At 37.6% G+C, this 11,707-nt stretch overlaps 2 protein-coding genes across 4 annotated transcripts; both read left to right on the top strand.

The window, feature by feature from the left end:
* On the top strand, positions 1,355-4,785 carry LOC109711629 (PHD and RING finger domain-containing protein C126.07c-like). The gene is made up of 3 exons (XM_020234772.1): positions 1,355-2,129; positions 2,710-4,066; positions 4,349-4,785. Exons 1-3 carry the CDS (start codon positions 1,701-1,703, stop codon positions 4,606-4,608), a joined length of 2,046 nt encoding a protein of 681 aa, XP_020090361.1. The 5' UTR covers positions 1,355-1,700; the 3' UTR covers positions 4,609-4,785.
* On the top strand, positions 6,048-11,707 carry LOC109711458 (calcium/calmodulin-regulated receptor-like kinase 2). 3 transcript variants are annotated; one of them, XM_020234500.1, is made up of 9 exons: positions 6,048-6,381; positions 6,760-7,145; positions 7,736-7,889; positions 8,969-9,095; positions 9,651-9,736; positions 9,820-9,891; positions 10,476-10,679; positions 10,870-11,165; positions 11,626-11,699. In XM_020234500.1, the coding sequence occupies exons 2-9, from the start codon at positions 6,829-6,831 to the stop codon at positions 11,657-11,659; spliced, it is 1,290 nt and encodes a 429-aa protein (XP_020090089.1). In that variant the 5' UTR covers positions 6,048-6,381; positions 6,760-6,828; the 3' UTR covers positions 11,660-11,699. The 3 variants fall into 3 exon arrangements, with proteins under 3 accessions (XP_020090089.1, XP_020090091.1, XP_020090090.1); XM_020234502.1 differs by having other exon boundaries at positions 6,054-6,381; positions 11,644-11,707; XM_020234501.1 differs by lacking the exon at positions 11,626-11,699 and having other exon boundaries at positions 6,062-6,381; positions 10,870-11,477.

Consider the following 11,707-nt stretch of genomic DNA (forward strand, 5'->3'; position numbering starts at 1 on the left):
ATTAAAGGAGCATCTTTTATTTAAATTTTAGACTTAGTTATATTAAAAATTTTATCAAATATAATAACTGTATTTGTTATTAACCATCAATTTCTCTAGCCTTATTTGACAATATAATTTGTCACGCCTCGAGTCTCAGTGGAAGCCTATCGGATGCGTACACTAAGCATCTCCGGTGCACACAAGACAGTCTACAACAATAAGGAAAAAAAAATATTCCTAACATGGCTATCAGAGCAAGAACATAAGTCTACTATAAGTCTAGAACAACAACATTCAAAAGATATACAATAATATATACAACTGGAAAAGAAGAAAACTAGTAAATCTCTAAACAAATATATAGTACATGTAATTAAAATTGCCAATAACTTAGCCATGTTAGGAATATTTTTTTTTCCTTATTGTTGTAGACTGTCTTGTGTGCACCGGAGATGCTTAGTGTACGCATCCGATAGGCTTCCACTGNATAATATATACAACTGGAAAAGAAGAAAACTAGTAAATCTCTAAACAAATATATAGTACATGTAATTAAAATTGCCAATAACTTAGCCAAATTTCTAATACTTAAAATTATTTTTATTTTGAAAAAAATAGAAGTTGAAGTGTCATAATCAAAAATTTCAAAAAGGATCTATATTAAGCGGTGTACAATTGCATTCAAATCAGTTTCTGAAGGGGTCTAAGCAAGATTGCACCATGGCAGGCCAACAACCTTTTTGACAAAGTGAGATGAACTACAACAACTACATAATTTCTTTCCTTTTATTACGAGATGATTAATAAAGTTGTATTATTTAAGTGTTTGCTAAAGCAGATTCTAGTTTTTAATGGCCACATTCTAATCGTCATCTATTTAAATACTAGTCATTTTCATTAGGTAACAATATGCCACAACCAAATCTTGGATTTAAATGCTTAAATAGTTTGACATCATTGAAAAAACACCGAAGCAATATTGTCCTTTCCCTGCGGGTAAAATGGGTGACCACACACCTAACTCACTGGTTGTTGTGAGAGACCCTTGAGTGGTGATTTTTGATAAATTTGATGCTTCTGATAAGAACTTTAGCTGACTAAATGTATCGTGCTTCTTTCAACAATTAATTTCACATAATTAATAAAGTTGTTAATTTTAACTAAATTCCATCTCATGTAATAGTAATAGCTTAAATACATTATAGCTCATCAATTCAATCTCCAATATTTACTTTCCTTTGTTATAACCACAACCAGATTTTGTGTTACTTTTTTTTTCGATTATGTTCTTTCATTTAATGTGACGACGAGGGCTTCTAATATTCTATTTTTTTCTCATTTAATTCAATTATATATAATTCGCACCATGCAGTTTATAATTCAACAAAGTTATTCAATGTTAATAACATGATTTTCTTCTTTTTCCACGATCCTTTTGGGCAAGTTACATACTTTTCTCGCACTGATTCCATGTATATAAGCTGATACTGTAGATTTTGGTCTCTGTTCTTTATCTATAGATTTTGGGCCTAGGCCCAATAAATTCGAGTTGGGTCCGATCCAACCGAGCGTTTCGGTGGCAATAATCACTTTAGATTGGGATCAGACCCAAATAGGCTCGATCACATATTCCCATTCCAGTGATAAAATTGGGTGTTCCAAGTAAAAACAAACCCGACCAAATTGGCAACCACCCAATCCGACGCATACCGGCGAAGATGGTCGGCGAATTAGGGCACGAGCTCCGCGCCTCCCCGGCGAAGCGCCCCAAAACCCTAGATACGCCGCACGGATGCAGCGCCAAGGGCAAGGAGAAGATGGAGGAGCCCGATCCGGATGCGGTGGAGGAGTCGTCCTCCGCCGCCTCCGCCGCCGCGCCCGGCGATCTCTATCCCGCAGCGGCGGAGGCGGCCGCGGAGGAGGAGGAGGAGGAGGAGTGCGGCATCTGCCTCAGCGGCGGTGGGCGCTCGATCCGCGGTCGCGTGGATAGCTGCGACCATTACTTTTGCTTCGTTTGCATCATGGAGTGGGCGAAGATCGAGTCCCGGTGCCCCCTCTGCAAGCGCCGCTTCCAATCAATCCGTAGACCCCCGATGCCCGGGGTCTTCCCTTCGGAGCGCGTCGTCGACGTCGCCGTTCGCGATCAGGTGAGATCCTAGCTCTTTGATCACTTTCTAGTGTTTTGGCTTCATATGATTACGCCTTTCTCTTACTAGGGAAATATTCGTCAGTTTAAGTTTGCTGATGATGTGTATGAATATGCAATCAATGTGAACTCCCCTGTTTCTTAAAAAATCCATGGATATTAGCTGAACTTGCGAATTGTTACCATTCTCGCATTTGTTCTAATACGGAGGAAACAAATCTATCAAATGGTTCACACCTAGAATTGACATATTTTAACATGTATGACTCGAATGCAGCGCGGATCACTGTGCTGTGGAACTTGTTGAGCTCTTGTCACTTTGAAGATGTTCTATTATGTGATGATCTGATCTAGAGATTCATATATTGAGGTGATACCAGTGTATTTACTGATTTGTCGTTTTTTGTTGGACTCCTTTATTCACACTTGTGCTCTTAAACTCTATCTTGCTTTAGTTTCTATATTTGCATTCCAGAAGGCCAATGTACTTATTGCATGCTCCTTGGAAATTCTGATAGTCCTACTATTAACCTACTATCCTAATAATCCAGCTTTAAGTAACAAAATGGGCTATCACACAGGTTTACCATCCACTCGGTAATGAAAGTACAAGACTTGCCGACCCTTATGCAAATACAAGTTGCAGTCTATGCCACTCTTCTTCTGATGAAGAACTCTTGCTCCTCTGTGACCTATGTGATTCGGCCGCTCACACTTACTGTGTTGGTCTGGGTGCAACTGTACCTGAAGGTGACTGGTACTGTCCCGACTGTGCTGTTTCTAGGAACGAGCACTCAAAAAACCAATTTGATGATGAATCTTACAACCGAGAAAAAGAATCCACTTGTCAAATCAGGGCGTATGTTCCATCTATTTCTATTTTTGATATTGTAGCTGATGAAGACACTTCTGATTCATCAAGCAGATACACAGGTAGGCAAATCCTTGAAACTCAGAGGTATGATAGGGAATCACCATCTAAAAGTACTTCTCAGATAAATAAAGTTGAGATAGGGGCTAGAACCCTGCAAAATTGTCGCAATTTGCATGAGCGTATACGAACACTACGTGAGAACTGGAATGCCCTACGTGAAGGCTCATTAGAGTTCTCGTCAAATTTCATCGATAGTTCCATTGTTTCTGAAAGAGGAAAAGTTAGTGGCAGAACCACGGCTGGTGTTATTAAACAACAGGACTCCTTGTTGGCTATTGATGAGGAAGTGATAAATTCTGGTGTTTCTAGCAAGAAAGCCAAATGTGCTGGGTCTCGAGATGTTAACAAAGCATGGAAAATGATGGAAATTGCAAAATCCATCAATGGAAAAAAGTTACCTACTAAATCTGATAACCATCTGAGCTCCTCTAGTACTAAAAGTTTCTTCAGGGAAGCGGAGATCTGCTCTGGTTCATCTCTTGTGGAGAGTAAAACTGCAAATAATTTGGTTGTTAAGATGGGAAGATCCAGGAATAATGGTTCCTCTCTTGAATTGGTTCACCAGAAATATGAGCACTATGATCATGGTAAGCAAACATGGGATATGCATGCAACAAACGAAGCACACTACTTTAATTTTTCACCCACAAAAGCTCATCTATCACTTTATACTGAAGAATCTTCTCTAATGAGGGATAAGTTCTCCTTCTGTGACTTGGAATCTTACAGCCAAAAAAAGGTGAACGATACAACTTTTCATGATAGTTCTATTGGTTGCTCTAGAAACAATAATGCTACGGGAGATGTTGGACCACTTGATAAGCTGGAAAATCATATTCTGGCCAAAGATCGACCAGTGGGCAATGCGAAGCTTGAGGCGAGAACCCGTATTGATGATAGATTGCCGAGAAAAGTTGGTTCCACCATGAATGACACTGCTAAGGGTGAGATCCAGTCACTGGTAAAACTCAACTTGAAGTTGCTCAACAAAGATAAGCGATTAGGTAGGCTTTCATGCTGTTTTCAATGCAATAATTTCAATTTCCATGTTACTATGCCTACTCTTTTTTCCCCCCCGTTGTCATCTAAGCTTTCAAGCTTATTATAGCTGACTGCATATAAGATCTGGTTATTAACCACTAGTGCAGTAATATTTCTTCTCGTTCATATCTAGATCGTGGAAGTTTATCTCGGAATAAGATGATTTAATAGTTGTTCTTATTTTTTTTGAAAGATGATTATTTTATTTTTTAGAAGTTCTCTGAAGATAATGTTGCATTATGCAGGTGCGGACAGTTTTAGGGAAGTTGCTAGGATTGCAACTCACACCATCCTAGCTGCATGCGGACTGGAACATTCAAGATCAAGCGCTCGCCCGTTCTCCAGATCGGTATGCAAGCACAGCGAAAAAGTTAAGCAGCTTCGTAAGTGTAATTTGATGCCTAGTTCTTGTAGAGAATGCTTTTACACCTTTGTACAAGAGGTGGTGAAATCTGTATTATCAGAAAATTGCTTGGATCGAACAAATGCAGATCGACTTTATTGAATTTTCTTATTTCAATGTATATCAATTTATATGCTGTAAATTCTTTGTGCATGGAACATGCCTTATTGTTGTACAATAATTCCTCCTTTTAGCAGTTCCCCCCTCTAAATGTTGTCAATATTGATGGAAGATGAAACATCCTGATATTCTGAAAAGAAAACTGTTACAAGCTCCCCAGAATGCTGTCCTTACTGTCATTTTCTGGAATCCATCATTAGCAGGATTGTAATTTGTAATGGTCAGTCTTTGGTGTCAATTATTGTGATGTTGATTATGTGGTATTCTAATTATTTGGCAAGTAGATAGCAACACTGCAAACATACTGTATCGGGAATTTGAGCTGCATGAAGATTTTTGCATTGCAGTTCCGCAGAAAGATGAACCAACCATTTGCTGAACAAAAGGCTTTGTTAAGGATAAGAATGTATCCCATGTCTGGTTTGATGACATTCTGCACATATCCAGGCTTATAAAAATGAATAGAGTGGACACTTGCATACAGCCAATAATATCTGGTTTAATGATCAGTTAGTTTAGGACTTTAGTTGCTAAACCTAACTCACTCAAAGACTTGCTTGTTCCTAGATTCTGAAATTAATGGCTGGTTACTTTCCCTTCTAGCAATACCTATGGGTTAGCCGAGGACCAGAGGAGCAACTTTCATATTTTACAATTATAAAAGTACTTGATAATTAATAATTGGATAACCACAAGAAATTTAAAAACAATAGTAAAAAAAAGAAAAAAAGCAGCACTAGGCACTCATCTAGTTTGGTGAGCTACCTTTGGCTTAAACATGGATTAAGCAGAATCAATTTAACTTAAGATAAATTAGGCTAGTGGGATAGGAATGAAATTATAATACTCATCTCCCCATCAGCTACTAAAAAAAAAAAAAAAAAAAAAAAAAACATCACTAATTGATTGAGCTTGAACTTCGACTACTGGCTGGTGACAAATTTTTTTAACCATCTAGTGCAGCAGCAGGCTTTTATATGATATTAATTTGTCATTTAATATTGTCAATCATTCTTATGTGGCACTTTAAATTGCATATACAAACAGATAAAAATCTGTTTTATTATGCGTGTCAGTAAATTGACAATCTATAAAAACAATCGCAGTATAGTATTATTATTATCAGAATGTTATGTTATGTTATGAAGACTTTTTATTTTTCTCGTGGAATAAAAGTCCATGGGGCAGACAGGGAAGGCACAAGTCAGACAAGCTGCGAGGAATGGACGGACTCCCCAGAGGCACGGCTGCCGGCGGCTGCGGGTCAAGGAATACCCTGGAATAATCCCAACCCATTTGTTCTTCTTTAATATTCCACGAAATATCCTTTTTATACTTATATTTATATAATCTCATAATAAAGAATTTTTGCTGATATTACGACTATAAACTATATTCGCCCCACTCATTACCCGCTGCATTATTATTCCACCAGAAAAAAAGTTTTTACATAGCGAAGAAAAAGAGAAAAATAAAAAATAAAAAAGGAAAACCGTGTAAAATCCACAAAGCTTTATGTGGGATTATTATTATTATTATTATTATTCCTCTCTCTCTCTCTCTCTCTCTCTCTCTTTTATGTAGTTTCGTAGACTTGGTCTTTGACTTTGTATATGCAGAGCCGAGTCCACGCGTCGTCTCTCCTTTGGGTGAACTACACTGGAGGGAATCGACCAATCCCCCCTCTGAGGAAAAGGAGCGAACACTAGTTCGAGGTTTATGAGATCGCTGCTGCTAATTCTTTGGATTTACGAGGTATGGTTTTGCTCACCATCGATCTAACCATTAGCATCTGAAATGGTTTTTTTTTTTTTTTATTCGATCTTTAGTCAGAATTTGTTGGTTCGCTTGTCGAATTATTATTACTTGTTTTTATCCTTTCGATTTTTGCAAAACTTTATTCATTGTTTCAATCGACCTGATTACGGGGGTGTTTGTTCTTAGGGTTTCTGCGAGTTATGCCTATGCTGCAGAATTCATCGTAAACGAAACTATTTGAGACATCTTTGTGAGAACATTGGTTTAAAAAAATTGTCTAATTCTTAAATTAAAGTAGATTAAAAGGCAAAGATTAGTTTCCGTGACACAAACTCTGTATCTTATTGATGTAAAAAAATGCTCATTTTTGGACAGAGAAATTGACTCGTGTCGTTAGCCCTCCAAAATGTTCTGTTCCTCCGAGGCATCAAAAGAGACCGCGAAATGGGCAGTCAAGCTAATATAACGATTATCGGGGTCACTGTCGGTGCGGTTGCGGTGATCTTGATAGCTGTTGCTGTATTTGTTCTGATCAGAATTTATAAGAATTGGTCGCGTAAAGAACCTAGCATATCGTCTCTTCCGATCCGCACAAATGGCGCGAATGCTACGAGCATCGATTCGAGCGTGTCAATCTCAGTGTCGGAGAGTGCGCACGACTTGCAAACTACGGCGACAAGAAATACTTACTGGGGTCGGCGAGGGCAGCACAATAACGATCTGCATACTTCTGCATCAGGGATTCCGAGATACTCCTACAAGTATGGCTGCAAGAAGTATTCTATCTCGTTGCCTTATATTTCGCTTATGTTTTAATTTGCCTTACATTTCTTATGGCTTTTAATGGGTGAACGTTTTGTTTCTTATGTGGCAACTTGGTGTGGTCGTTGGGACTCGAACCACCGAATTTTATACAAATTTGATTAGCATTGTTTTCATTACCTTCAAATAACTAATCTGAGCTAATGCTCTTGTAGTTACTTAAAAAAATTTTGCGCATAAGATTCATACGTTAGAGACATTTAAGTAACTGTACATACTGCTTATTTGGCCTCTCTTCTGCAAAAGCTTCTTTTCTTCAGGAAGCAGTAGCTAAGCATTCGGCAAGCTAGAAGCCTAGATCTTTTGCTGTGGGCGAAGCAAAAAACAAGATTCTAACCCCTCAAAAATGGAAACTCTGTATTGAAGCTTATGCTTTTTTACTGTAGGGAAAATTAGTGGGAAGATTTTAGTAGAAAAAGTTGTTAGTGCTTCTTCCAGTATTCGTACATAGAAAAATTCTGCGCGCCCATAGCCTGGGTAAACTGGCTCTTGTTATATGGATGTTTATGAAGCCTATTTTATTTTTCAGGGACATTCAGAAAGCCACAAAAAACTTCACAACTATTTTAGGTCAGGGATCTTTCGGCCCGGTGTATAAAGCTGTTATGCCTACGGGTGGAGTTGTAGCTGTCAAGGTGCTCGCAAGTGATTCAAAGCAAGGAGAAAGAGAGTTCCATACAGAGGTGTGCATTTTCTCAAACTATGGCCCAAGATTGAAATTTTCTATAGATTTCTACTTTTTAGCAGGGAAGCCAATTTTACTTCTTCATTGGCATGCATGAAATGTTTAACTAGGTTAACTACTATTACGTGTACATGGAAGAAACGGTGAACTGTTACTAAAACCTACTAGAGATTAATGCTCTTTTCCTTGAAGATGTTTTGGTTGAAAAGTTAATAACTGAAAAGTAAAGCGTTGGTTTAGCAAATGGTTGATTCTTACGGAAATTGAAATGCAAAAAACATCATACAACTTGAACTCTTAATATGGTGATTGCAGTTTTCTTATCTACTTACCCTACAATTAGAAATTATTATGTCAATATAACAACAATTGATGCCAAATACTGACCATGCCGTTCCATGCGGCAACTTTTCTACATGAATATAAATATGATGTTGACAACTGATAACTGTGCTTATGGACCATGGAATTTGAAAGCTAGAATTAGGATGCCAAATTTGCATCTGATTCACCCCTTCTTCCTTTTCCTGTTGCCCTCTATCAACCCATTCAAAAGAGATACCCTCGCTGCGGAAGATTGAATCAGCTATTATCGTCCACATTTGAGTAGTATTTTAAGGAAAGTATGCTTATTATTATTATTTTTCTCTAATATTAAGTTGTAATTTGAAGTCATAATGACTTCATTTATATTTAATTTCCAAAAGTTATTTTTACTGAAATAGCAAGAGACCCAAAGGCTAATATATACACAAGAATGAAGTACAACAATGAAGAAACTAATCTAAAGAAAATGAAAAATGGAAGGAAGAGTTGATTCACCTGCTTATGGTTTGAACTGAAAGTAGAGTACATCTAGCTTCTCGAATATTGAGACAACATATGTTGTCTGCACTTTTATTAGCTGTTTTTTGCACTGTTTAAGTCTGCCAAGTTCAAAGTTTACTCAATATATGTAGATGATATGCTACTCCTTATGCCCTTGCATCACGGAATCAGATACAATAGGTTGTTGTACTAAAACTTACTGATTCTAGACTAGAACCTATTCATTCTTCATCGTTATTCTTTTTGTAGGTAGTTTTGCTTAGCAGGTTGCATCACAGGAATCTTGTAAATTTGGTTGGATATTGTGTAGATAAAAATCAACGCATGCTCGTATATGAGTTCATGAGTAATGGGAGTTTGGCAAGCCTCTTGTATGGTAAGATTGATAATTTCTTCTATACATGCTAATGTTCTTGGCTTGATTCCTGCGGAACAGTTTCTTTCAATGAGTTGCAACTGAGTTATCTGGCTTTTGTCGGTCAGACTAAAACGGGAAGTAAAATTTGTTAAAAAAAAAAAAAGTTTCATTCTTAACTATCGACTGTTCAACAGTCATTAGTCTTGAGAACTACTAGCAGAACGACTTGAAGGGAGCATTTTAACCATTTGTTTTGGTTAACTAGTTAATTTTTGTTTGTTCAGCTTCATTTTTGGGTCTTTTCTCTTGTCGTGAACAAAGACTGCCTGATGTTGAATTAATTTTTCAGTCCGTTTGCCATTAGTCCTTCCCTGTTGACTGACACAATTGCCAATCAATTGCTTCATTAAACCAAGATTAGTGTTAAAAAAAGCCTAACGTAGTGGTTTGTGATGGTCAAGGTTTTTATGCCATGCTCATTCTGATTTCAGCTTTCATGCCAATAGGATTAGCTGTGCATGGATAATCCTATTTTGTGTAAATTTTTCGAAATGGTCTTCTATTATGTCCTAGGTGACAATCCACGTGTTTTGAGCTGGGAAGAAAGGCTACAAATTGCTCATGATGTTTCTCATGGGATTGAGTACCTTCATGAAGGGGTATAGTGAACATTTTTCTCAAACATACTTTGTGCTATCACTTATTTGTTCATGGTCAATGATCAAATCGATGGTTGATGCAGGCAGTTCCACCTATCATTCATCGAGATTTAAAGTCTGCTAATATTCTCTTGGATGGTTCTTTGAGGGCTAAGGTGAGACATGCAAATAATAGTAGCATATTTTTATCATCTTATCTGATACTCTGCTGCTATATGCTTCTTAACTAGAGTCAGGGGCTATTAACTCTTTTTATTATAATCTATGGAACTAACATAGCTAATGATGATCTAGGGGATCCTTCAGTGATGTTTATATTTATTGTTAACAAATGTAAGCTGACTAAACATAAACATGTTTGGCTGTTTTCTTGCGTCTGTTTTTGGTCCACAATGTTTCTTAATCTATCACCTTGAACACAATTCTAATGACTGAGGCTTTGGTAACAAACATCTCTGGCTGCAAAGAGCCAGGAAAGAGTGCCATTCTCAAAGAGAACCCTACATCTGTTTTTCGAAAGCAGAGTTACCATAAGAATCTCTTCTTAAGTTAAAATAACTTGATTCTGTTTTTTTTTTTGGACTTTTGTGTGCATATACCCTGTTTAATTGTTCTCTATGGGTTAACTTATGGTGGAAGTAAAATGGCAATAATAACTGTCATTAATATTTTTAAATTTCATATGCTCTTCTTGTAATTTACCTTATACATCTGTCTTTGATGCCATTGATGAAAACAGGTTGCCGATTTTGGGCTATCCAAGGAGGAGGTATTCGATGAGCGAAAGTCAGGACTTAAGGGTACATATGGCTATATGGACCCCGACTATATGTCAACGAACAAGTTCACCAAGAAGAGCGACGTATACAGCTTTGGCATCATATTATTTGAGCTCATAACAACCATAAATCCGCAGCAAGGCCTGATGGAGTACATCAATCTTGTAAGTTCTTATGACTTGGTGTTTTTACTTTTAAATGAAAAATACATTTCCCTAGCTAATTCAGAGAGTGAATGATTTCTTTCACGTAGAAAGTTTTGGCTATCAAACTATTCAGGCACGGTTACGTAATGAAAAACACATGCTTCGATTTTATTTAGTCAGTTTATTAATAAAACACCAAACTTTTCAGGCAGCAACCGGGGGGGATGGAAAGGCCAACTGGGATGAGATAATTGACACGAATCTTATCGGTGAAAGTAATCCCGATGAGGTGGGGCATCTTGCCAACATTGCGCACAGGTGCTTGCACAAGATCCCGAAAAGGCGCCCCTCCATATCCGACGTGACTCAGGCTATCTCAAGAATACGGCAGCGGCGCCTCATGAAAGAAGACACCCTGCCCTCTTCAAGAATCGAGACATCGGGAGTTCTGAGGAGGATAGAGCTTCAGCAACTGGAGCTCAACAACATTACCAGCATGAGAGGATATGCGTCCCAGAAAGTATGACCGCGGTATCCGGACTCTCTTCTTTCTGGTTATGGGTCATTGATAGCTCAAAATGATAGTAGTACTCGGTTCGATGCACTCGTATCTTGATCTTCAATATTTTGATCTTCACTTAGTTTATTCTGATACCTGTCCTCCAATGCATAATTCTCCATAACACGAAAATTATCGTCACGCTGTAATTAACAGAGATTGGTCGATGATGAAGAATTGACTAGATTCATGATATTGTGACTTGTGTAAGATGATGTTAAAGAATGCGACATTTTGTGCATTGTTCGGTTTATCAACTGCGTGCTTTATTCGACCTGCAGGGGTCTATAAGATAACAGATGTTGTAAATTGTACATAAAAAGGATTTTTTTTTCATTTTTTAAAAAAATTTATTTTGAACTTTGCTATATCAGGTTATTTTTGTTGTTCTTTCATGTCGATTAGCTGGTTATTGAGGTACAGCTCGGAATTGTACTGATGGAACTGAAGGGCTCGTGAACATTTGAGTTCTGCTTCTTGCACTTTT

The sequence above is a fragment of the Ananas comosus genome, linkage group 6 (genome assembly GCF_001540865.1).
Source record: "Ananas comosus cultivar F153 linkage group 6, ASM154086v1, whole genome shotgun sequence".
Classification (NCBI taxonomy): Eukaryota; Viridiplantae; Streptophyta; class Magnoliopsida; order Poales; family Bromeliaceae; genus Ananas; species Ananas comosus.

What these genes read in the sequence shown, in the direction of transcription:
- LOC109711629 (XM_020234772.1), top strand. Translation starts at nt 1,701, where the DNA reads ATGGTCGGCGAATTAGGGCACGAGCTCCGCGCCTCCCCGGCGAAGCGC. An exon ending in ACGTCGCCGTTCGCGATCAG is followed by an intron (nt 2,130 to 2,709) that starts GTGAGATCCTAG and finishes GCTATCACACAG; the next exon opens with GTTTACCATCCACTCGGTAA. An exon ending in CAACAAAGATAAGCGATTAG is followed by an intron (nt 4,067 to 4,348) that starts GTAGGCTTTCAT and finishes TGCATTATGCAG; the next exon opens with GTGCGGACAGTTTTAGGGAA.
- LOC109711458 (XM_020234500.1), top strand. Translation starts at nt 6,829, where the DNA reads ATGGGCAGTCAAGCTAATATAACGATTATCGGGGTCACTGTCGGTGCG. An exon ending in TTTGGCAAGCCTCTTGTATG is followed by an intron (nt 9,096 to 9,650) that starts GTAAGATTGATA and finishes ATTATGTCCTAG; the next exon opens with GTGACAATCCACGTGTTTTG. An exon ending in TTGAGTACCTTCATGAAGGG is followed by an intron (nt 9,737 to 9,819) that starts GTATAGTGAACA and finishes TGGTTGATGCAG; the next exon opens with GCAGTTCCACCTATCATTCA.